Source organism: Lactuca saligna, chromosome 7 (genome assembly GCF_052625555.1).
Source record: "Lactuca saligna cultivar CGN05327 chromosome 7, ASM5262555v1, whole genome shotgun sequence".
NCBI classification, from domain to species: Eukaryota; Viridiplantae; Streptophyta; class Magnoliopsida; order Asterales; family Asteraceae; genus Lactuca; species Lactuca saligna.
The window spans coordinates 3941314-3968528 of NC_136423.1; the positions used below are offsets into that span (position 1 = coordinate 3941314).

At 32.5% G+C, this 27215-nt stretch overlaps 3 protein-coding genes and 2 long non-coding RNA genes across 6 annotated transcripts; 3 read left to right on the top strand and 2 right to left on the bottom strand.

Annotated features, from left to right (window-relative positions):
- Positions 1-2225: 2225 nt before the first annotated feature.
- Positions 2226-4924, bottom strand: LOC145005841 (ribosomal RNA small subunit methyltransferase G). Its single transcript, XM_078964958.1, has 9 exons — positions 4733-4924; positions 4539-4619; positions 3955-4044; positions 3693-3859; positions 3516-3585; positions 3349-3428; positions 3183-3245; positions 2807-2883; positions 2226-2476 (listed from the first exon to the last, which is right to left on the bottom strand). Exons 1-9 carry the CDS (start codon positions 4808-4810, stop codon positions 2376-2378), a joined length of 807 nt encoding a protein of 268 aa, XP_078821084.1. The 5' UTR covers positions 4811-4924; the 3' UTR covers positions 2226-2375.
- Positions 4925-12014: 7090 nt separating this feature from the next.
- Positions 12015-13728, top strand: LOC145006278 (uncharacterized). The gene is made up of 3 exons (XR_013662853.1): positions 12015-12192; positions 12285-13111; positions 13526-13728. It is a non-coding gene; the product is annotated as an uncharacterized LOC145006278 (long non-coding RNA).
- A 2891-nt stretch (positions 13729-16619) lies between these two features.
- On the top strand, positions 16620-19075 carry LOC145006170 (26S proteasome non-ATPase regulatory subunit 4 homolog). Of its 2 annotated transcripts, XM_078965270.1 has the most exons (10): positions 16620-16746; positions 16819-16932; positions 17162-17267; positions 17359-17473; positions 17551-17760; positions 17845-18142; positions 18233-18359; positions 18485-18594; positions 18703-18771; positions 18837-19075. In XM_078965270.1, the coding sequence occupies exons 1-10, from the start codon at positions 16735-16737 to the stop codon at positions 18885-18887; spliced, it is 1212 nt and encodes a 403-aa protein (XP_078821396.1). In that variant the 5' UTR covers positions 16620-16734; the 3' UTR covers positions 18888-19075. The 2 variants fall into 2 exon arrangements, with proteins under 2 accessions (XP_078821396.1, XP_078821397.1); XM_078965271.1 differs by lacking the exon at positions 16620-16746 and having other exon boundaries at positions 17181-17267.
- Positions 19076-19358: 283 nt separating this feature from the next.
- On the bottom strand, positions 19359-20790 carry LOC145005828 (uncharacterized). Its single transcript, XR_013662690.1, has 3 exons — positions 20451-20790; positions 19941-20009; positions 19359-19823 (listed from the first exon to the last, which is right to left on the bottom strand). It is a non-coding gene; the product is annotated as an uncharacterized LOC145005828 (long non-coding RNA).
- Positions 20791-23776: 2986 nt separating this feature from the next.
- On the top strand, positions 23777-26700 carry LOC145005351 (ATG8-interacting protein 2-like). Its single transcript, XM_078964429.1, has 3 exons — positions 23777-23908; positions 24817-25572; positions 26264-26700. The coding sequence occupies exons 2-3, from the start codon at positions 24817-24819 to the stop codon at positions 26354-26356; spliced, it is 849 nt and encodes a 282-aa protein (XP_078820555.1). The 5' UTR covers positions 23777-23908; the 3' UTR covers positions 26357-26700.
- The last annotated feature ends 515 nt before the right edge of the window (positions 26701-27215 follow it).

Here is a 27215-nt window from a genome sequence, read left to right on the forward strand (position 1 = left end):
TATCATAATATTGTCCGCAGGGTTTTTATGAGATCTGTTGCCCTCACGGCTTTAAAACGCGCTGTGACAAGGAACGTATCCACACCACTTATAAGGTAATGTTTCATTCTCCTTCCAAACCGATGTGGGATCAGGTGTAACCCACCTTAGGTTACACCTTATCCTACATCGGCTTGGAAGGAGAACGAAGCATTACCTTAAAAGTGGTGTGGATACCTTTCTTGTTACAATATGTTTTAAAGCCGTTGGGGCAGCAAATCCCATAAGAACTCTGCAGTTAAGCATCGGGTGGGAGTAGTACCAGGATAGGTGACCCCCTGAGAAGTCCTCGTACCGAGTGGCCCAAAGCAGACAATATTATGATACGTGTCAGAAGGGGATGTTACAGAAATTTGTTTGTTTGGTTTTTTTTTTAATTATTATTAAATCCCATCACTTTTAAGTACTACTTATATGAGAAAATATTTGCCATGTAATATAACCTAAACAATTAATTACGATTTAAGCTAACAATTTTTTCTAGAAAAAATATATTACTAAGGCACTATTCAAATTAGGATGTACAAGCTAAAATGCATAACACACTAGTAAGTTAATAAGTGAATTACAATTTCAATCCTTAACTTTGTGTAATCCATCACTTTCACCCTCCACCTTCAATTTTGTAAAACATCATTTTCGCCCCTTCATTTTCTAAACTTTCGTGTTTGTCCTATAGTATATATAATACGATTTTTCCTCCCCTACTTTGTAAACTATATTTTCCACCCTTTTTTTTAAATGTTAATTTGACTCTAAACTTTCAACTTTGCAAATAAGTTCCCTCTAATACGCAACAAAAATACATAAAAACTCGCTACAAAGCGTGGGCTCAATTACCACTATATATACTAAAATGTAACTTTGTCTTTGAGACAAAGTTACTGTAGCTAAAGGTCTTGTTTACGATGTGCAATGTACAATCTACCACAAGATTCCATCATGTGCTTCATGTTACTTATACAGACACAGAGACACTTCTTCAAAGCCTCGACTATAACCCTCTCTTATCATCTTCCCTCTTACTTCTCCTTCTTTCCCTTGTGCTCTCTCCGTCCCCAATACCGCATTTTCCGCCTGCTCATTCACACCCATCTCCCACATCTTACTTGGTAATTTATCTTGCTTTCATTTTCTATGTGGCTACTCTCTTGCTTTGGTCATTGTCTTTCTAAATGGTTTCCTTTCCTTTTGCTGCATCTAATTTGGTTATCTTTACACCGATTTTGTCAATATTTGTTTCCATTTTGACAGTTTTCTGTGAAGGGGATATAGTGCTCGACGTGTGAAACCGATCAAATAGTAGCTGGCAACTATCCACATGTTACTTTTAAAATGGTATAACCTAAGGGTACAATGAATAAGGTTGTTGCTGCCAATCAGCCAACTCATTCTTCCTCAAACTGCATAAAAATAAGCGTAATCAAGGGCAAAATGGTCGTCATTTGAAATCATGGTTTTTTTTGGTCACCTGTTAATGGTCGTTTGTAACTACGAGTATAACATGGTAGCGTGTCAAGTGTATAATGGAACAGTGGGCCTGATGTAAAGTATTGCTGCCAATTATGGACCACATGTATGTATAACTGTAATATAGCCATCACACAATTTCCACCCAATGCACATATTGATTCATATTACTTTTCTTTCACAAAATCTGTCATACACCATGGTCAATTCTACCAATAAATCTATTAATTGATGGAGTTTGATGTGATGATATCTATCTTCGAGTTTGGTTTTTAGTTTTAGTATATAGATCTAAATTAGTTTTTTTGTACAAGTTACATGCAAATCGTTGTTCCTGGAAATGGAACTAGATATTGTAAAGATTGTTATGGTTCTTAATATGATTAATTCACTAATCGGGTTTGGGTTTTATTCCAAACGTTGTGGACTAGTTGCCTTGGCTTTCCCTTTTGTTTGTTTTTATTTATTTTGTTTTTTTTATATATGTGAGATCATGTTTTCAGTTTCAGCAAATACATTACGCCCATATAATTTTGGTTATCGCGTTTTTACTGATTTGGAAATATTCAAGTTTTGAAAGAAAAAAAAATTTTGGTTGCATAAAATTGAAATCAAAATGTAAACGTTAATTGGTCAAACATGGTGCATAATGGATACTATTATACATGGAATAAATGGCTGCCAACGATTCTTTTCCAATTACATGATAAAACCAATTGTAAAAGCCATAATTCTCAATTTATTAAGATTTAAGTTTGTTCCAAAAATATTTAGAAAAAATCTATTAAGATTAAAAAAAAAAACATTAGAAAATAAAAATGTTACCAGTTGTATTGATGTTACAAAGATGTTTTGGAAAAACACATTCATTTTAACTTCTTGCTGAAATCAGAAAGCTGAAGCAGATGAATCCTAGAATAAGTGGCAGCTTCCTCCCTCTCTTTCTGAGTGTTGTAACCCCAGTCACCTGTGTAAAAATATTTGTACACTTATTTTTAATTCTCGCATACAAAAAGAAATAGAACATACCACTTTCTAATATATTCAATAAAAACATAGATAAATCTGAATTATCTATGTAGATGAAAAAAAATTAAGAGAAAATGGAAGGAAATATCAACGTACTTTACTTTTGTTTTTTTTTGCTAATATAGGCATTGTACTTTACTGTTTACCCATAATTGCTATTAGTTACATTTTTTTTTTATCAATATTGGTATGGAGATTAAAGAAGGTTGCTATATTTGCTCCATTTCTAAGGAAAAGAAAATAGAGGGAAGTTTTGAGGTGTTGTTACCTAGATACAAGTTCCATCCATTTAACTCCGGTTCTTTGATGACATTTTTTAATGTTGCTAGTCGATCTTCCACGAAGCTGGTAAAAACAAGGAGAGATTAGAAAAGAAAAAGATAAATATAAATCATAAATTTTCAAATTACATGAATAAAGTGTTAAGTGCAGAGTAGGACAACCAACTTTTTCCAAAATCTGATCACATAAATATGAGAATCACCAAGAAGAGGCTTCAACTTTGCAAGTGGTTTCGGTTAGCGTAACTTAGTCTAATCCTAAACGAAACTTTTTGCAAAGTTTGTGGATGTTCTTGGTGATTTTCAAACTCCAGGGACCAAATTAGAAATTAGCACAAAGTTGTTTGCCATTTGGTGACTTACTGTAGGGTGAGACCTTGGTGTTCAGGTTGCTTTTGAAGCATCTTCAGCACTTCTACTTTTGGACTAATTTTAAAAGTTGGAAAAAAAAAAAAAAAAAAAAACAGAATTTGGTTAAAGAATCAAAACTATTTAATTTTTTACAGGTTCACTTAGTAAAGACACTCACCCAGTTCCAAGGCCATATATTCTTTCAGGTGGTAACGTAACTCCAGCAAGTTCCCGCAATAACGCTTCAGCAAAACGACCCTGAAAAAGTTACAAAATTTACTATGTAATATTAGTATGACCAAAATGCCCTTCAAAAACCATCAAAACGTGAAAAAAGGAGGGTACTTGTTTTGTGGTAACTATATAGACTTGTGAACTGGCAAACTTCAATGCATCAGGAACACCTGGATAAAACCTATAAAGGAAATAAAAATGACACCACACTTCATAACTTTATTATCTACAAACAAAATTATGTTGATAAAATATGAATTTTAATTTAAGCACAAACTCATAATTCACCTGTTAGCTCCAATCCAGGTGGCCAAGTCATTCTCAATCCATTCATCCCTAACTTTTCCAAACAGATCTACAAGGGGGTCTCTGTTTTCACTCCATTCATCCATTATTACTGGTTTTATCTTTGACCAGTTTTCCAATATTCCATCAATTGTGAGCCCTTCAGCCACCTTGCACATTAAATGAAAAATAATCATGTTTAAAACACACTATCAAACCATTAGGTAATATTAATATGGTAAAACTTTGTTATTTATATACACACTGATGACTTTCGCAATGATGGGATCTTAATCTCCAGAAGCAATCTCACAAGTAACAGGTTCTCATATCCAGTTTCCACTACAGGCCGCACCTGCCACAAATACACAAATTTATCTGAGATACAATTGTAGGTGAAAGGTGTAATATTTTAGCGGTAATATCAAGTCAATACTTCAAACTTTAAAATAAAAAGGAGCAAGTTCTAATTGCACAATGGGTGTTTGATGGAATTCAACATCACTTAATTGGCCTAAACATTGACCTCAATGAGTCAAGTATGGTTGAAAACCTCACCAATTGAACTTATTACATCATTCAATCATAAGAATCCAACACTAAATTTTCCAATAACTTTCTAACTTTGTTACAAATTCCTCACAATAACATCTAACATATCCTCAATAACTAATAAATAAGTGCAACAGCAATCCGATTAATCTTTGATTCTCAGGCATACATCCCTTTTCGGTTTCTATGTAACATTGTTTAACCACACTAAAGTTACAGGCTAAAACAACCTAATTTCCAGAAAAATTACAAAATAATCGGTACAAATCATAAACACGTAACGAAGAGAAAACATACTATGTGCATCTGATCAACAATCCAATCCTCCATTGATGAATCCACCGTAACAAACAATTCAGGCCATCTCAGTTTAGCTGCCTGTATCAGTCAGTCGAACCAATTCAATCCTTCAATTCTACCGATTTACATATACGTTTACACAAAAAGCTCAAATTACCGAAGACGTGTGTGTGTGAATTAGAAGGAGATACCTTAACAGCAGAAATCGAGCTCTCTCCGCAGCTATCACATAGAACTCCATCGAAATCCAACGCATACAGATCCCCCATTTCTCTCTCTTTCTAATCCAGTCGGTAGGAAACGACTGGAGAGCTTGAACTCTTCGTTGCAGTCCAAGAGATTTCAATTGAAAGCCTCCATTTTTGTCTCTCTCCACGTCTACACTCAGTCCGTGCGAAAATAAAAAAACGCAAAAATATAAAATAAACAATGTATTTTTTTAATTAAAGTACAAAAATGGTCCCTATGTTTTGTAAAAAAAAACTCATTTTGGTTCAAAACATTTTGGGAGTAACAATACCGGTCCCTAATAGAGTTTTTATTATGGGTGAAAGTGAGTCCACACCTGGACCGGATGAACCCGGACACAGAAAATCCAAAACCGGTTAACAGGATTTTGTAGGATCGGAAACCGTACCGGTATATAGGAACCGATTCTGGTTCGGTTCCATATATGATATCGGGTAAAGTGGGTCTAGAACTGAAAAACCCGAAAACATCAAAGTGGATAGGGTGGAACCGGATAAAGTGGGTTTAGAACCGGAAAAACCCATAAAATCCGGAATTTTTTGGTAATTACCTAGTGTGTTAGACTTTGAAAATTTCTATAATGATTTCCCAACTTCGGGGACTGTAAGTCATTGAAGTTGAAACCAATATTGAGAAATTTATAGCCTAAAATCATATACAAACTCTAAAAAAATCACATATTAATACGACTTTAAACAAATGAGATATAGATGTTTTAAAATTTTCACATAATACAAAGTATAAAAACAAACAGTTGAAAAGTTGAAAGTTGAAAGTTTTCAACTTTGATATCTCGACTTTGGGGGACTGTAAGTCATTGAATATTAAACCAAAAATGACAAAATTATAGTCTAATCTCATCTAAAAACTCTAAACTACAAGTTGGAAAAAAAAACTCATGACAATCCGACTTCAAACGAATTAGATATTGTATGTTTTAACATTTTCACAAAATATAAAAAGAGCTGAAAAACTGTAACTTTCAGTTTTGACATCCCGACATCGGGGGACTGTAAGTCATTGAATATTAAACCAAAAAATGACAAAATTATAGTCTAAACTCATGTACAAACTCTAAACTACAAGTTGGAAAATACTTCATGTCGATCCAACTTCAAACAAATTAGATATGTTTTTAATATTTTTACAAAATACAAAAATAGCTGAAAAACTGAAAATTTGTAGCTTTGATATCTTGCCTTTGGGGACAATAAATCAATGAATATAAAACTAAAAATGACAGATTTATAGTCAAAAATCATGTATAAACTCTAAACTACATGCTGGAAAAAAAAACATGTCGATCCGACTTCAAACAAATGAAATATGTATGTTTTAATTTTTTCATAAAAACCGGTTCCGGTCCCTAAAAGTGGTTCCGAATCCTAACACCAGTTCCAGTTTTTAAACCCGGTGTACCCGGACCCGACGGACCCAAACTTGGATTATCCGGAACCCTAATAAACCCATTCTTTAGACCAAGAACCCAGACCGGTTTTACCTATTTTGGTTCTAACGGTTCCGGTTTTAAATCCCATCCCCAGTTTTATTGTGGTTTTATAATGGATTGAAAAGGAGCCCTAAAATCTAAACAATCTGTCTCGCCAATTATTTTATCTCTACCAGGAACAATCAAAATGTCGGAATACTAAGGAATACATTTGCATATTCAAGAGGAAATCATGAAAAGGCTTCCAATAAAATCACCGATTCAGTTCAGATGCATCTCAAAAGCATGGAAGTCTTTGATCGAGAGCTTTGTGTTTATTGTTGCTCCCATCCACTACACTCAACAGCAATATCTGCTTGTATATTATGAAGATCCATGAGAAGAGGTGAAGTATTTTTGTCTTGTAGATGACAAGACTCTCCCCAAACATAGGTCGGTTCCAACTTTTCCTTAGCTTGTGAAACAATTTGATTTTTCAAGCATAGTTGTTATCTCTCATGGCTTGGTGTGCTTGTACGACTTTGTTCGTGATCCAATAACTCGGACGCTTGTTCTTTGGAATCAAACAATTAGAAAATACATTCTTCTTGCTCCACCTTGTTGCATACCATATGCTCGTTTTGGTGTTTGTGACTAGTGACCATAATTCCATTTGAATTATTTATGTAATTTAATTTAAAAGGTATATAGAATTTAACTCTAAACTATATATATATATATATATATATATATATATATATATATATATATATATATATATATATATATATATATATATATATAATGATAGTGTCATATTTTGATAAAATTAATAATATTTTAAAACTTTTGTCATCATTTCATATGGTAAGAGGATAATTAAGAAGAAAAACAGGATGATATTTGATTTCTCAATATGTGTATGCATATTAAGTTATGCATAATCTACTATAATAAAAAAAATGACACATGTTATATTCTCATTTATTTTTCCACATGTCACATTTTTATTCATTTTGTTACATGTCATTTTGGGATTATTTTAAATATTTTTTTTCACGCGTCATTTATGGATTTTTTTCCATTTTATTGAATTTCACATAGTATATAAATGTAATAATAAATAGATATCAATTTTACTAATACAAATTTGTTTTTAATTTTAAAATTCTTGAATTGAAATCCAATCATAAATAATGCTTTAAGGCCTTTTCTAAGATTTACCATAGTTTTGAACTTACATTTGAGTAAAAGAGTTGGTATGACTCTAAGTACTCATACTTAACGACTTGATGTAAGTAGGTGAGGCAAAACTAATCTACACTTTCAACATTTTTTTTTTCGAACAAGGCTTTCAAAATGTTATAAACTACAACAAAACATATATATATATATTTTTTTGACAAAATCACTGAAAAGTCGATTTCTTTACCCAAAAAAAAAAAAAAAAAAAAAAAAAAAAAAAAAAAAAAAAAACTGAAGAACCATTTATAAAAATGAAAAAACTACAACCAGATAAAAGTTTTTTACCTTCTAAAATATTAGATATGTAAAAATTCTCTGGTTTTCTGTTCTATCCTGTTAAAAAATTTTAGTAATAATTTTTTATAAATAAGACCAAGGGTTTGAATGACAGTTGGTGAGCAAAACAAATCTATACTTTTTTTCAAGAAGACCTTTAACATGTTAAATATTTAGAGCATGATTTGTTTTTTCCACATTTTTTTTTTCTTTCAAGGTTATATGATTTCACTTGGTATTGTTAAAGTTAAGCCACATATCAATTCATATTTAAGTAAATGTGTCAAAATTGTTACATCTTTACCTTTCATGTGCTTAATTGTTTTATATATCAAATAATGTTAATTGCGTCACAATAATGTTAATTATGTGTGTGGGTGTGGTGGTTTTTCTTTCGAAAAAAACATTGAAAAATCGTTTTATTTTCAAAAACCTCCTGCAACGATGAAAGTTTTTTACCTGCTAAATTATCAGATATGTAAAGATTCTCCGATTCTTTGTTCTTTTCTACTAAAAAAATCCAGTAATGGCTTTTTTATAAATAAGACCAAAATTTGAAGATTTTCATAAGTTTTTAACTTAAATTGAGTAAAAACATTTGGTTTGACTCAGAATACTTGTAGTAAACGACTCATTGTAAGTAGTTGGTGAGGCAAAACAAATCTAGACTTTCAACATTTTTTCCGAACAAAGACTTTTAACATGTTAGAAATCTAAAACATGTTTTGTCTTTTTACTTGCTCTTTTTTTTCCTTTCAAAGTTTATATGATTTAACTTGGTATATGATTAAAGGTAAAACAAAATCAATGCATATTTAAGTAAATTCGTCGAAATTGTTACATCTTTAATCTCATCTGCTTAATTTCTTTTACATTCAATAATGTTAATTACGTCACGATATTCGATTTTAGTAAAATTCACTTATTGCAAATAAAACAATTTATATATAAAAAATAGAGAAAATATGTGATCTGGTGGTTCATGATCACGATCATTTGTTTTGTAATGAATATATAATAATTTTGTAAAAACACCTCAAGTGTTTAGCTATTTTTTACTTCAATACATAAAGACCCTCGATACAACTCTCTCGTCTGTAGGCTGTCCAAATTGAAAAAGCCCACATATACTCTTGAGTCTCTCTTATTTTCTCCTTCATCGCTTCCTTTTTTAGTTTTTGAATTTGTGAATTATAGGATTCTTGATTGGTTTTGTATTAGTTGATGTTTATTTATTTATTTATGTATAGGTAAATCACTAAAGCCTAATCTATGACTTTGATTTTTACAGTTTTTTTATGTGTGCTAATTTGTTCCATGTTACATTGATTACAATTTATTTTGACTTCAAAAGCAAGTTCTCAAACATCTTTATTTAGTTAACATAGTAATGTATTTAAATGTTTGTGATTTTTTCCATTTAGTTTGTTACCAACATCGAAACACCCTTGGTTAATGGACATCTTTAGTTTTAAAAACTTAATTAAGTTTGGGGTTTATGGTTGTGGGTCACGGTGCGGTTGTGGAATCTAGATTGCAGCGTTGTGGACCCAATGGGCAAAACCCTATAAGCTTCAAGAATTGGGCCTATTTAAGGCATGTCTCATTAGGGTTTCGTCATTTTTTACAACTTCCATTGTAGAGAACCTTCATCCACCTAACACTAACCTTTTTGTTGTGTGTGTGTTCTTGGTGCTCTTTGTGAAGATTCAAGGAAGTAAAATTTAAAGGAAGGTCTTGGTGAGTGAGTCTTTAGTGCTCCGACGATCAAATCATGTGATGAATCTTTTGTTAGTGTCAGGCTCTTATCTTTATGCTTCCATGATACTAGATTTAGGAGATAGATGACCTTATGGTCATTGTCGTCCTTTATTTCATGTGTCCTAGGAGTTTGAGGAGCTTTGAGACCTTTTGAGTATATTATATTGTTTTTGGACCTTGATATTGGAAGAAATGAGGTTGCATGTGTTCATAGTTCAACTATGCACTTATTTTTGACTCTTTGATGGATTTTTGGACTTAGGGTTTGAGTTTTTGGTTGATTCAACCATTAAGACAGATAAAGTTAGAAACTTTATCCATTAAGAAGTTTAGGAGTTTTCTGATACGAGATTTGGAACTCTTGTCTTAACGGATTGATTCCTTAATAATAGTTGGTTGTTTTGTCGGAAAGATAACACGGTGAAGGGTAGGTCGCAACGTGGGTCGCGAGATCTAGTTGCGACTGTTTTTGTCGTCTGGTGACCATAGTGTGGCCCATGTAGTTGGCCATGATGCCGGGTAACAATGGTTGGCCATTGACTTTTTAACAAAGTTTGACCTTTGGTCAGAATGTAAGTTTTAAGTTGTAGACTGGGGTTTGACCTCTGTTAGGATTAGGAGGTTCGTATAGATGACTGCATGATACTTTGGGTGTTAGCTTTTTCAGATCATTGATTTAGGTGACTTTCTTGTTATACTACATATCGTATTATGTATTCTTGTGTGTTAGGGCATTGTTAGATTGTAGTATGCTATTAGGCTAGTAAACTTGTTAGTTTGTTACATGTGGTATTGAGTTGTCTGTTTATCACTCATAATATATATATATATATATATATATATATATATATATATATATATATATATATATTGTAACGTCCCAAAAATTAAGAGTAAAATTTCCAATATTTTTTTTATAAAACCATAAACACTAGGACCGATTTGTTTCAAAACCATCCAAAGTGATTATATCATTTAAACATAAGGGTAAAAGTCATAAATAGCTAATACGGAAAATGGGGAACAATGTGCAGTCATGCGAGGGACTTCCCTTTGCAACCGGAAGTACCTGAAACCTTAAACACATAATCGTAAGCACAAAGCTTAGTGAGTTCTCCAAAATACCACATACCATACATATTATTGGGTCTGGACCGTGCATTGGGCCCAACCTATAATAATGGACCCACCCCTTCATGATCAGTAGGCCCAAACCAACATACAAATGGGCCTAGCATGTCATACAATAGGCTTAGTCTAACATAGAATGGGCCCAACCCACTCATGCAAATGGGCCCAACCTTATATATATATATATATATATATATATATATATATATATACCAATGGTCCCAACCCAATATACAATGCAAGAGTCACAAAGACAACTAATACTCTACATAACACATTCTAGTGGGCCAGCATTGGTGTCTTCGACCAATGGGTACAATGAAGAGACTCACCTCATACTTAAGATAACTAAATCACATGCACACGATTACTACAAGGGCTACTTACACCCTGGAAGCTTGCAAATATTATAAAAAGTCTTGGATCTCCAAGCTCTAGACACAACAATCCACACGGATGAACTTCTCCTTCTTCCACAAGGCACCAAGAACACTCCAAATCACTCAAAGGCCTCAAGAATCTCAAAATGGGGCTAGGTTTCAAGGGAACTGCTTTAGAGCATGGGGATTAAAGATAAGAAGGGTTTCCAAGGGGTTACGGTCTTTAAATAGGGTCCAAGACCCAGAAACTAGGGTTTGACCCTGCCACAAGTATGCTCAACGTGCTCTAGGTAAGCCCCAAGTACCAGAGAGAATCCCCACGATCAGATTAAGTAAAGTACGCCAACATACATGCCATGTACGCCTAGCGTACAAGCCAAAAATCATTTCCATTCTAACTTCCAATGTCCATAACCTATTCGTCCCAACTATGTTTTCGGCGTTCTTTATATGCTCGGAAAGGTAATGAAAAACCCTTTAATCCCATCTAATCTCCTTTGACTTAGAACTTATCGAACTAGAATCCTAATTTCATGAAAGAAGTTTAAAGCATCACTTTACCATTATACCCCTTGACTAAAAAACACAAACTGAGAGCTTGGATCATATAACCTATATAATCCATATCCCATTGGGGTTAAAACCCAAGCCCTTTGAAGTCCAATGCCCTTGCTTGTTCCATTAAATGCCCATAATTTCCGAAATAAGAAACATCTCGAAATAGAATGTTATACATATATATATATATATATATATATATATATATATATAGAGAGAGAGAGAGAGAGATAGGTTCATGTGTTTTAACTAAGTATTGTGTTATTGTATGCATAAATGTGGGTCAATCAAAATTAAATAAAAAATTAAATAATTAAATAAATAAATAAGAGTAATTTAGTCGTTTGTTTAATAACTTCTAAAAATAATCCCTATAATCATGCTATCTCTCCAGTTTAAATCTCCTTCCCCTCTTTATCTAAAACCGATTGTGAAAACCCTAAATTGAACAAATCGACACCCCACCCTTGTCCCTGTAGCCGCCATTACCCCTTTATTCCAGTCTGCATCAAGTTTCGATTCCGACTTGGAGTCGGACAACCAGGCTTAAGCTGCTCTCAAATTACAAACCTTAGAAATGGAGCTCTTGACAAGCCCAGCCAACTACAATGCTCATGTTCAAGTATGTCTGATTATTTTTGTCTGTTTGGTGTTATATGCTGAAATTGAGTGTACTTAATACGTATTGTTCTAATGTATGGTATGTATGTGTAGTATATAAAGGATTTGAGGAAACAAGGTGATATTGAAGGCGGAGGCGAGGTAAATGATGGTGGCGATGGCCATCACCGATGGATTAGAAGTTGGCGGAAATGACGTTGTCGACATTAACATACAGTGCTCTGGAATCAAGAAGTTTGTTGCTCATGTGAGCTTGGATTCGTCTGTCGAAACCTTCAAGTCTGTGATTGCAAATCACTGTTATGTACCTGCGGAACATCAGCGTTTGATTTATAAAGGTCGCCTTCTTAGTTCTCAAAGACGATCAGACACTTAGGATTTATGGTATACTACTTTCATTAAGTCATTACTGGTAATACATCTGCATGTTTACATGTTTACTCATTGTGATTGACATCTTAATTTCAATCTGAAATTATTCAGATGCTATGATAAATTGAAAATAGTTCTTATTCGATAGTTGGTTAATGTTATAATTGGGATTAAATTTGTTCAAATGCTTTGATTTGTTGTAATTGGGACTATCGTTGCATATATTCTGTTTGTGATTCACAGATTTGGAGGTAGAGCACACTCTTCACTTGGTTCGTTCTTATCTACCTACTACAATTAATTTGTGTGAATTTCCAGAGGTTAAAGAAATACAACACATATGGATTCATCATCCCCACATCAGTCAAAGTACGTTGGAACAACTAATCAATGATCCAGAAGCTCTACACAACAGTGTAATGAGTAGTCCTCAGTTGTGCGAGATTATTAATAGGGATCCGGATCACTGGATGATCCTATCATCTTCCATACAATAGCTAGATATACAGTCATCATGGAATTGGTTCTTCGTGCCCTTGACACGGTTGGTAGGTCAAAATACCTTTAAGCAAATGTTATAGTTTTCTGAATTTCTTTGAAGAATATTAAAAAATACCTAAGAAGATGTATCATTCTATGAATTAGGTATTAGATATTGAACATTAAGATCAATTTGTTTTGAATTATGTGTTTGTGTTATTAATCTTTTTTTTTTTTTTTTAATAAAGAGAATACCAAATTAGTAATTTTGATAATATTCGTTTATAGTATTTCTGTCAGAAAAAGAATGTTTTTTATGATAATCATGGTTCATGAACATATTCTATTAGAATGCCCTGAATTAATATAATTATTTGTAAATGAATTTCAATTCTATCATAATGGAATCATGAATTCCAATTATGTTGAAATGGAATATGAATATTTTATCACTAATTTATTCATTGAATTTGTTTCCACAGAAGCTGATACTTGAAGAACGGACCCGAAATTTGAACGACGCCTCTTAGCAACATTATTCTTTTAGAATAAATTAGTTTATTTGTTAGATTCTGATGTTTTTTCCCCGATTTGAAAGTTTTTCAGTTTTATTCTTTAACAATAAATGTAATTTTTAACAATTGTTACATGTATTCTATAAGAATTAATATAATTTTTGTTTTAATTCGTCAATTGTTGGTTCGAGATTTTGCTATTCTACAATAAATAAGTTCAAGAATATTTTTATTATTTTATGGTTCTAGAATATTTTTCTTTTTGCACATACTCAAACATATTCTATCAGAATGTCCGATTTAAAAACTTATAATATGTAAAATCGGATTTTTAAAATTAATAGAATCTGTGATCCCTTAAAATATGAAATTTTCCTTTATTAAATCTATATTAATTGACTAAAATACCCTTCTAGTTGAAATAAATGGTATTTTTCGATTATTTTTAATTCAATAATATGTATTAATCACTTTCTAAATAAGTAAAATGATTGGCTAATATTTATGCATATAATAGCACAATAATTACTTTGAATAGAATAACATAAGCGCACATATATATATATATATATATATATATATATATATATATATATATATATATATATATATATATATATATTGACATAATTATGATGAATTGAAGCAGTAAAGATTTGTGCTGAAGGCCAGGTGCGGACCAACTTTTTGTTGAAGGCAAGGGTGCATACCAACTTTATGGTGAAGGCAAAGGTGGTACATCAACTTCATGTTGAAGGTAAATGTTTGTATCTTTGCATGTATTATGATGTGTATGATATATTGGAAAACCCATTGAGTTTTAACTTACAATTATATATTAAATATTTAAGGTATTTAAAATGATCGTGGGAAGACGAATGTGCGACTACACACACTCATCAATAGTTTTTGTACTTTGTGATTCCACGTTTATTTATCATACTCTGATTTCGGGTTTTTGTCTCTTGAAAAAATGGTTATTAATACCTAGTTATATCATTATTCTTGTTAATGGTGTTTGATCTTATTTAATATATATATATATATATATATATATATATATATATATATATATATATATATATATTTATACCCTAATAAATAAAGATAATTTTGTCAAATATCAACTTCTTATTAAATTTGAGACATGTTATTTTCTTATAATTTTTAAATTATTTTTTTCCACTTGTATTTTTGTATTTTTTTCATTTTCATTCAACTTCTACCTATTAAATGCCACACATAGTAATTAATGTAAATTAATGTGTACAGTAAACCTTCATTTGTGAATTCTTATTTCTATTTAATGATTTCAATTTGTGAATTTATATTAATTAGTATTAGTATAAAATAATTAAGACAATTTACATAAATGGTTCTTGTGGTTTATTCTATTTATTGTATTTATTTCAAAAGTTTACTTTAAAAAATACTTAATTTTTATACATTCATATTCAACATGATTTTTTAAACATGATGATATTTTTTTTTATTAGTATAGATTGAATTATTTATTCATCATTTTATTTATATTTATTTCAAAATTTTATTTTAGAAAATATTTAATATCTACACCTTATATTTAACTTTTTTAATTAACCCGTGTAATGCACGGGTTTTACACCTAATATATATATATATATATATATATATATATATATATATATATATATATATATATATATATATATATATATATATATATATATATATATATATAATGAAAATTGAGACGTTTCAAATAACTCTATTATCTTATTTACATTTTTTCCACATAATGGTTATTAATATTCAATTATATCATTATTATTGTTAATTAAACACCTTTTGGGTTTTAGGTAAGTTGTGTGGTCCACATATTTAAAGACCCCTTTTGTGTTTTAGGTAAGTGGTGTGGTACACATACTTAAAGGCCTGTTAGTATATACAGATTTTATCTACGTTGTATTTGATCTCCAACCCTATTTTATTTTTTTATTTTTTTTTACCCCCAAAAAGTATATTCTATTCTTTTAACTTATATGAATTGTCAAATACACACCTTCAATTAATTTGATTTTAACAAATATATAATATATTTTTTTTTCATTACAATAAAATTAAATAAATAATATTATATTTATAATACGTAATTATAAGCTTATGTAAAATACGTTATTATGTTTTAAAATTTTTAATATGTATTTAAAATTTAATATGAATTTGATAAACAAAAAAAAAACATATATTTATAATTAATTAATATAATTTAATATATAACACAATATTATAATTATTAAATATTAAATTTAAAATGAGGGATTAAAACAGACAACTCAAAGTTTATCCCTATTTTAGGAAAAATGAATAGTATAACACCATATTTAGTGTTATACTATTCATTTCTCTCAAAATGGGGGAAGAAATGAGATAGAGTTGGAAAGGAATGAGGGAAGAAATGGAGGAAAAAATGGAAAATGAGAGTGAGTTGGAGATGCTCTTAGTTAGCTGCGTACGCATCGTCTTTTATAGCTTTTAGTTTTGGTTTAACTATAATTTACAATTGTTTTATACAAACATTTATTTAATAGTTAAATTAAGAAATATAGAAAGTTAATCATTATAATGTATCGTATTCAATAGATGTAAAAATAATTTAAAGCTAATAGTTTGTTCAGATAATCAAAACTAAAAATAAAGTCTTACATTTAAAATTAGACACAAGTACAGAGAACTAAAGGTATAGTGGAAATTAGTGGTTTGATCCAACTTTCATTTTGTTGCACTAATTGTACCTTTGATTTTATTTATTTGTAAAAAATGGTTCTTATCATTAATACCGTCAGGAAGAAAATGTTAAAAAATGGTAGAAAGACAAACATGCCCATGCCTTAGTCCTTTATTTTTTGTTTCGAGCAAAAACAAAAGTACTTGGAAAATTTAGTATGAGTGTATGCTCTATTTTAGATAAGGCTTATTAAAAAGGTCAATCTTGTCAAGGTCTGGGCCAAAGCATGTTCACAGGCCCAACAAAAACAAAAGAAGGGCCCAAGTTTTTTTGATATTCCAGATTTCCAGTGGTACGATACGTATGACGTATCGGGCAAGAAAACTCTCCATTCCTCTCCTCTAAACACAACTCTCAAACCCTGTAATCACTCTTTCGATTTACTCCGTTTCTTCGTCAACCTTCAATCATGGTGCTCGAGGTACATTATTCGATTTTGCCATATATTCTTCTATTTCAAAAAACTAGGCTTTTAATTTGTTAATTGGATCAGGCTACGATGATCTGTATCGATAATTCCGAATGGATGCGTAACGGGGATTACTCGCCCACTAGGTTTCAAGCCCAAGCCGACGCTGTTAATCTGATTTGTGGCGCTAAAACCCAGGTAATTTGATAGTCAATCAAAGGGCTTTTGTATTGTTGTTGCCAAGAGTTTAAGTCGTACGCAAATATTGTTAATTGGGAAATGTTTTCAGTAGATTGGGACAAGATCCCACATAAGATGAATTGTGTAGGTCTAGGCGTTTGGCTACTAGTTTGTTTTTTTACATAAATTATATTCATCAATAGCAAGTTGATTTATCCGGTGAGAAGCTGAAAAATTGATGTTGCAGTCTAATCCTGAAAATACAGTGGGCGTATTGACAATGGCTGGCAAAGGTGTCCGTGTTCTTGTCACTCCTACTAGCGATCTTGGCAAGATCCTGGCTTGCATGCATGGTTAGCTTCTTTGATGTAATATTTACTTACAATCTATACAACAATTTTGTATGAAGTTTGAAGTGCTGAAATTTATTCTTCACTTACTCAGGTTTAGAAATAGGTGGTGAGATGAACTTAGCAGCTGGGATCCAAATTGCTCAGTTGGCTTTAAAGCATCGCCAAAACAAAAAACAGCAACAAAGGATAATTGTGTTTGCTGGAGGGTATGTATATGTATCCTTATACATATCATCTTTTAATTAATTATCTTCTGATTTCATTCACATTTTTTGGTTTTCAGTCCTGTCAAATACGATAAGAAAGTACTGGAGATGATTGGGAAGAAGTTAAAGAAGAACAGTGTAGCTCTTGATGTTGTGAACTTTGGTGAAGAAGATGAATCAAAGTCAGAAAAGCTTGAAGCTTTAGTTGCTGCTGTAAACAACAACGACAGCAGTCACATCGTTCATGTCCCAGCTGGATCAAATGCTCTTTCTGATGTTCTGTTAAGGTTTATTATAATTTATTTTTTTATTGACATTATCTTTATTTTAAAGTATTGCATTGGCTGATGAATGTTTTACTGTTAATACAGTACTCCAATCTTTACTGGTGATGGAGAAGGTGGAAGTGGATTTGCAGCAGCAGCTGCTGCAGCTGCAGCTGGTGGTGTATCTGGTTATGACTTTGGTGTTGACCCAAATCTTGATCCTGAGCTGGCACTTGCTCTTCGTGTTTCAATGGAAGAAGAAAGAGCAAGGCAAGAAGCTGCTGCTAAAAAAGCTGCAGATGATTCTTCAAAGAATGAGAGGCAAGGGGAGTCTACTTCACAAGATGCAGCTATGTCTGAAAATGTTGCTTCTGAATCTGAGAATAAAAAAGATGATTTAATGGTTAGTTCTTGCTTCTTCTTTTTTTAGCTTTAACTTTAATTTTTATAATACATACTTGATGTTAACAGTATAATAATGGTGGCTTGTCAGGATGATGAGAATGCATTGCTGCAACAGGCTCTTGCCATGTCAATGGATGATCCTGCTGCTACTACTGTGACAACAAGGGATGCTGACATGTCAGAGGCAGCTGCTGATGATCAAGATTTGGCACTTGGTAACTTACTATGAATATTATTTAAGATTGATATTTTTACAGTTCTTGGTAAAAAAATAAAATAAAAGGGGAGGGGGTGGGGGATCAATCTTTGAAATTAAGCGGTGTTAATTTGCAATTTGCAGCCCTACAATTGTCTGTTGAAGAAGGTGGAAAAGATGGATCAGGGTCGGGGCAGGCAGATATGGGGAAGCTCTTGGCTGATCAGTCATTTGTCTCATCTATTCTTGCTTCAGTACATCATCATTACACTTTTTCTTATTTTTGTGAATAGAAAAAAATAATACCAAAAATGGAGAGAAATTGATTTTTTGTTTTTTGGTGATGGTTTTGACTTTTGAAGCTGCCAGGAGTTGACCCCAATGATCCTTCAGTCAAGGATTTGCTTGCGTCAATGCAAAATCAGCCTGAGGTTAGTCCAAAGATTGTGTTTTTATTTTTTAATAAAAAATAAAAAATAATTTGAGATTTTATTAGTCTGAGCAGAAGAAAAAGGAGGATAAAACACCCAAGGAAGACGACAAGTGATGTTATTGTTATGTGCTCTTTTTTTTTTTTAAGTATAATCCTTGGCATGTACCACTCCAAAAAAACCTGATTTTATTTTATATTTGTAGGCAATCAATCCATTCCTTTTGTATTTGTGGGTGTAGAGGTTACAAATTATGGTGGCATTTGTTTAATGAATGATAATGGATGGATAGACTTGTTTATTACACCATAGAGTATGTTCTGGTTTTAAATGGCCCTTTTTTTTGTGTCATTTAAGAGTCATTAAACTAGTGAACAACCTGTTAAAAAAGATAATAAGCTCTGTTTCTCCCATTTAGTCCCGGATTCCTTTCTCAATCTCTAAATTAAAGGTAAAAATTCTCTCGAAATAGCTGTTTGGGTTGCTGATATACAAGTTCGTTTTTTAGCATTTGTTTTATGAATTAGTTTTGTTAAGTGTTTGTTGAAGTAATTATATTGAAACCAATACAATAAAAAAACTTAAACCGGGAAACAAATAAACTTTATTTATAGACATTCAGTAGGTTTATCAGAAATAACAACATTATTTATTTAGGTTTATCATAAAAGAACATTAAGTTGAATAAGAAATTAAAATATGAATATGACCTGGCATCATCTTCATCTCAACTGCTATCTTCTTATCACATATCACTATCACATGTTGTATTATGAAAATAAGTTTGTCACTTCATCTGCCATCTTCATCTCAAGTGTTATATGACAAAAACAAGGTCATTCATTCTATATTTCATCTTTTTAATTTTTCAAGCCTAATAACCTTCATGTTCACCTGTTAGCTCCAATCCAGGTAGCCAAGTCATTATGAATCCATTCATCCCTAACTTTTCCAAACATATCAACAAGTTTTCACTCCATTTTCCCATTATTACTGGCTTTATCTTTGACCAGTTTTCCAATATTCCATCAATTGTGAGCCCTTCAGCCACCCTGCACATTAAATGAAAAATAATCATGTTTAAAACTATATTTCACTGGGGTGGCAAACACACTATCAAGCCATTAGGTAATATTAATATGGTAAAACTTTGTTATTTATATACACACTGATGACTTGCGCTATGATGAGATCTTAATCTCCAGAAACAATCTCATGAGTAACAGGTTAAGTCGCACCTGCCACAAATACATAAAATTTATTTGGGATACAATTGTAGGTGAAAGGTCTAATATTTTAGAGCTAACATCAAGTCAATACTTCAAATTTTAATATAAAATGGAGCAAGTTCTAGCTACACCATGGGTGTGTAATGGAGTTTAACATCACGCTTATTCCATTATTCAAATCATAACAATCTAGCAGTTAATTTTCCAATAACTTTATGATTTTGTTACAAAATCCTTAGAATAACATCTAACATCCTCTAATCAACTAATAATGAAGTGAAACAATCCATTTAATCATTGATTCTCGGGCTTAGATCCCTTTTCGGTTTCCATGTAACATTGCTCAGTCATACATAAGTTACAGGATAAAACAACCTAATTTTCATACAAAAAAAAATGTAAAATAACAACCAGTATAAATCATAAGCACCTAACGAAGAGAAAACATACTATGTGCATCTGATCAACAATCCAATGCTCTATTGATGAATCATGGTAACAAACAATTCATGCCATCTTAGTTTAGCCGCATGTATCATCAGTCGAATGCAATTAAATGCTTTCAATTCTACCGATTTACAATAATAAATTTATATATACCTATAAATAAAAAGCTCAAATTATTGAAGAAGTGTGTGTGTGTGTGTGACTTAGAAAGATACCGCACTTATTTCTCTCTTTCTAATCTAGTCGGTAGGAAAAGATGGGAGAATTTGAACGCTTTGTTGTAGTCCAAGAGATTTCAATTGAAAGCCTCCATTTTAGCCTCTGTCAACATCTACACTCCACCCGTGCTACAAAAACACAAAACTAAGAAGGGTTAGTACCATAAAAGCATTATATTTACATCATTGTTTTGTTTTAGCTCAACTAATTTTTTTTTGTTACTTATATGTCATTATATTTTGGAAATTTTTTCACAGGAATAACTTGTCATTTTGTCCAAACATTTTTTTAGCCTAAATATTTACATCTCAGTTGCTGTCCCAACAATGTTTTTTCCAATTAGTCATTATTTTTTTGGAAAAGTTTTCATTTTTAGCCATTGTCTGGTTACCAATGGATATTTTAAAATGTGACATGCCAATCTCTAAGTCCGGGACATCTAATAAACAAAGTGACATGCTAATCTTCGAGTCAATCAAATTTGTTCATTCGTTCGTAATTCATCTAAAAAACAATTGACTATTTTTAATGATATATTTGTTGAGAAACCAAACGAATGAGTTTCAAGACAACGAACCCCATCAGCATTAGAGTAACCTATAATGTTGTTTGTTTGAGGTTGTCGAAAGATAAGCCCATAGGTAATGGTACCTTTAACATAGCGCAATATCCACTTAACTGAGGGAAAGTAAGCATCAGTAGGGGCATGAAGATATAGACTCGCGTGATTGATAGCACATAAGAGATCTGGTCGAGTAATGGTTAAGTACTGAAGAGCACCTACAAGTGAGCGGTAGAGAGTTAGACCAGAAAATAACGGTCCATCAGGTGTAAAGGTTTCATGAGTAGCCAAAGGAGTGGGAACTGGTTTAGAGTGAAGTAAGTCAACACGAGACATGACATCTTTGGCATATTTAGACTGACTAAAGAAGAACCCATCATAAATATAACCCACTTCTAAACCAAGGAGATACATGATGCATGGATGTTGGGAAAAAAATAAATAAATAGGTGTCAGCATGTTTGCAAACAAAACCATTTGCAAGCAAGAAAGAGTTGAATCGTTGGAACCACTCACGTAGTACGTGTTTCAAACCATAAAGAGCCTTAGACAACTTGCAAACATGATTGGGAAACTTGTGACACTTAAATCCATGTATGTTTCCTTATTGCCCTTACTATTATTGTAACGTTTGATTTCTGGTACACATTTAAATTATAAATTATTCATTTTTACGGAGCGACTCGACGAGTTGGAAGCCCCAAACTCGTCGAGTAGATATTGTTAGAACCACGTGATTTAAGTAATCTACTCAGCGAGTTGAGAGACCTCAACTCGATGAGTAGATTGGCTGGGATGAAACCCTAATTTCCAAGGTTTTACACCCCATTTAAAAGACTTAATCCCTTCACTTAGCCTCTCATCAGCCTCCCTGAAACCCTAAATCGTATTGTGAGCTATGTGGTAAGAAACTTGAAGTTTTGAGTTGATTTGTGTGGGTTTTTGTGCTTGGAAAAGGAGTTGGAAGAACTAGAAACCATCAAGCTTGAGGATAAGCATTAGATCTGGGATCTTGTCCATCTTTGGCAGCTTTCTGAGGTAAAACGTCCTTAACTTGGTGATTCATAGCTTAGATCTCTTTTAGTTTTGCTTTATGGGTCTTTTTGACCCCACTGTGGGAAACATGAAACCCTTCATAGATCATATGCTAAGGATTCCCATTTTCCAGTGACATTTGGCCCTTAGAATCATAAAAAGGGTCTTAAACCCGTTATTGTCCAAGAGAAGACCATGTCCATGGAAGTAGGTTGCTATATCTCGAGTTATGGTTCATTTGAGGCATATAAAGCCATCAAGTTGTCAACTTTACAAAAATAGGTTGTGGAAACAACATGGATCTGTATTCTGGAACCTTAGATCTGAGGAAAGGGTTGAATAGACTAGAAATGTAAGGGACTCGGTGAGTCCATAAGGGAACTCGACGAGTTGTACTAGGAAGTCTCGTTTCTATTGAGAAAGAGGAACTCGACGAGTTGGAGGAAAAATCGACGAGTTAGATTGCGATTCACGATTTTGTGGTTCATGAGAACTCGACGAGTTGATGGGTAAACTCGACGAGTTGAGTCAATTGGAGCGTTGGCTTTGACTTTGAATTGACCAGAGTTGACCTTAAGGGTTATGAGTATGAATGGTATCTAAGGGGTTGTTTTGGTTTAGGGAAGTGAGTAGAGTTGATTACGGGCATATACGTTTTAGCTATCATCCGATAGTGAGGTGATTTTCCTCCTGGTTTGAACGGGTCGAAGGCACCAAGACCAACCCGTATATGTTATGTGTATTACTTAGTAGCTAAGGGTGGGCGGGGCCCATATCTCATATATAGTTGAGTGTGGGCGGGGCCCGTATCTCATATCAGTATTTGAGTATGAATATAGGAATGATGAATAGATTTGATTATACTTGTTGTCTGTGTGATACTTGTATGTATGTTTAGTAGCTAAGTATGGGCGGGGCCCATATCTCATAGTAGTTGAGTGTGGGCGGGGCCAATATTTCGTAGTTAGCCGAGTGTGGGCGGGGTCCATATCTCGTAGTCAACAGAGTATAGGCGGGGCCCGTATATCCTGGTTAGCTGAGTGTGGGCGAGGCCCGTATTTTGTAGTTAGCGGAGTGTGGGCGAGGCCCGTATAAAAACTTGTTTGCAAACATCATTATACCTATAAATGAGATGCTCCATATTTGGGAGCACAAATTTAGATTATAAACAAACCAATAATTTGTTAATCTTGGGAGCACAAATTTAGATTAAAAACAAACCGATAATTTGTTAATCTTTTTGCCAACAGGCCATCTTCATAGTGTCATAAATCCGTTTGCAAGAGGATTTAACAAGTTCTTAGTTTGTTTTTCGATCTAAATTTGTGCCCCAAACATGAACCATCTCTTCAAAAGACCAAAAAGTCAAAAAGTAACGCGCCAATGCAGCTACCGCATATACTTTCCCTCCTTGTGCAAACAACAGTTACATACTTTACCTGCTATATCCGGTTAATCCACCAATAATCATTTATCATTACCGGTTGTACCCAGTTTCCCTTTATCCCTGTACTCCTTCTAGTACTACATATACACACCTCCGATCATCATCCGTTTCCCCAAAAACACTCCACTAACCGCACCCTGATATAGCAGTTTGTACATCATCGTCTCCGGCGTCTCTACCTAAAACCTTATCCCTACTGTAAGTGAATCGCTTATACGATGATATTGATTGGTGATTTAGTTAACAACGCACCTTCTTACTTCTAAGCGATTGATGATATTGTTTAAAATTTTAATTTCTCCTAGTTATATTCGTAACCGTATTGTTTTAAGCATGTCTGATTAGTTATTGCCGATGTCTAGATCCATTTTGTAATTTCTTTTGTAGAGTATTGAATTTTGGGAAACATAACGTGTTGCTACACGATACTTCATACATCAACGTAGCTGTAGCCTGTAAGTAAATTGATTATACGTTGGTCTTTGATGATGATTTAGATAACAACGCAACTTCTGATTCACCGGCGATTTTATCTGAATTTTGAATTTTACGGTTTTTTTTTTTTTTTTTTTTTTTTTTTTTGGTATTCATAATCGTGTCGTTTTAAGCATCTATGATTAGTCTTTGCTGATATATGTTATATCGATCTACAGTTCTTATTTCATCTTAATATTCTGAATTATTGCGAGGAAAGGATTGCGTGTGATCTTATTGTTCCTTATTATTCGTTTCAAATATTTAATTCCAGTGGACTACCAAACTTTGAAGAAAAAGTTTGCTATTTATTTTGTGTTTTTGCTAACCAAGGGGCGACTTTTTGCTAAGCAAATCCACTGTTAAGATTCCTGCCTTTACGTGGCATGAGCACAACGAGAGGTTATATCAATAGCCAAAGTGATTTATAAATGTTCTTACTTTCGTCATTTGTAGGGCTTATCTTTGACTCTTCTAACCCTATCTTGAGCACGCAAAATATAATAATATAATAATTATTATAGAAGCATATTAGTTTAATCTTACCTTCTTATCCCTACAATTTTACAAATTCCTACACTAGATTGCCTCAATCCTACACTAATGGGCAATGATGCATGCACAAAACACAGATGGCAGATAAAGAGGAAGGACATGCAACTACCCCTAAAGGAGCCGATTGGGAAGTAGTATCACTCACTGCATCAGCATACGCTGCTGCCCCTGGTGGGAATATCCCAGAGCTTAAACATGAAGAAAAGGGTGAAGTAGTTGACAAAGATAAAGTCGAAACTTCCAACACATTGTTCATGTCTACTCATTTTGTTTTGCCACCTAAAGAAGACATAGAGATCTTTGATCAGCTTGATGATTCTGAATCCGTTAAAGAAAAAGAAATTTATGATCTTAAGAAGCTAACCGAGTTACATGAATATCACAAAATTCCCTTTTCTAATGAGAAATTATCCCTTGGTGACACGGACTTCACAGAGAACACTACATTGTCCAGTCTAAATATGGGAGCAAAAGAGCAGAGTATTTACACTTCTCCCGCACTTGATTCATTACACAGTGACGCAAGTATGGGTGTGAAAAACATAGATGATGGAATGAGAGAATTAGATGAGTCTGTACACTCTTCTGAGGAACCCAAAGAAAACAACCACCACCATGAACATGATGGATCTGGATCTGGATGTGGTGTGCCTTATGGAGTTTGGTTGAAGAAACAAGCTGTATCTTTGTATGCACATACAAAAGAGACGAGTACATTTTGGTCTATTTTTGCTGCGGCTGCAGTGATGGGTATTGTGATTATTGGCCAACAGTGGCAGCATGAAAGATGGCAAGTTTTGCGCCATGAATTGAAATTTCGGATCCATGATGAGGTACGCCTAACTCCTGCTTACATTACAATTACATTTCTCCATAAATGGTTTTCATGGAATAGACTTCTCTTTTTTTTTTTTTTTGCAAATTGACCTCAAATGACATCAATATTTCGCAAAATTAGAGGTTATTATGTGATAAATGTTCAAAAGATAACCATTTTATTATAATCACAAAATGACATAATTCGGAGGGTGTTATTAAGAAAAGGACCATATTTTCAATATTTATCACCAAACTGACAAATCATATATTGCAAAATGACGATGTTATTCTTTAAAGTTTTTGTTTTTGTATCTGGGAGCCTAGGACCGTTAATAAAGCAATTTTGCAAACTGCAAAATTCATTTTGTGAAATAAATGGCTATTTTATGATAAATATTGAAAAGACATATTTTCTTAATACCAACCTCCCATTTTTGGTACTTTTGTCATAAGCCCAAAAAAGCTTTACTTTTTTGGCTTTTGAATGCAATACAAGTATTAAGCTAAAATAACCTCTTTGCCCTCAATATCATCATCATCATCATCATTTACCTTAGTAAGTTTGTAGCTAAATTGACATGTTTTATCTCATTTGGGACAAAATGACTTGGGGATTTTATAGAAACAATTTCAGCCAATTTTGTGTAAAGTTACAGTTTAAATACATGATTTTGAATAACTTTTGGTGTCTGCTACTGTTGACAGAGGATGAGGATGATGACAGGTCTTAAATACGCAATCATAGGTGGCAGCCGGCGAAATTTTTTGGTCAATGGAAGCATCTCTCCAGATCCTTGAAGTTTAATGGAGACAATTTCTTTTGATGATGATGATGATGAAAATGATAATACAAAAAACAGAGTGAAAAAATGTCAGTATTTAAGTCACAATTATCACTTGCTGAAGGTTATTTAACATTTTCATTATATGGGTCACATTTATATGGTTGTTATCTTTTCTTATGCCAAAGAAAAATATAACTATAATAGTGAGATCTGTAAAATGGAAGATGGAGAGAAATTGCCAAACTAATGATGTCTTATTTTATGACAAAACAGAAAAAACCGTATGTTAAATCTGTGCTTATTATGTTATATGCTATGTTTTTTTTATGCTTGTAATTAGTAAATATGTTTTTTTGATGGGCTGGTGTAATTAGTAAGTATGTTACTTTTATAAGATATTGATTATCTCCATAAGATTTAAAAATTGACTGCCTAGGCTGTTAGAATAACTAAAAACTAGTTTTTTGCTGGAGTAACGTTTTTGTTTGATAAGCTAAAATAGTAACATTTGATAAAAACTAATTGAAAATTTAGATGACAGATGTAAAATGCCATATGATGGTATATTTAGAAAACATGTAGAAAAATTATGTAAAAGTATATTTTGAAAAACTTTTGGAAAATGCCTTATATCAATAATATATCTTAAATAGTTTTCTAAAATACTAGTTTATAAACAATTTTAGCTGTTTCACAAAAAAATTATATCAAATAATAACAAAATTTAGTGTAAAAACGAATATTTTTGAGATATTTTTGCATAGGACTTTACTTAATTCCAGCATGATACCATTTTCTCTCATTTAAATTAATTTATATTTCAATTTGACATATTATGTTCGCTTGAGATTTAAGGTTTAAGCAATTTAACA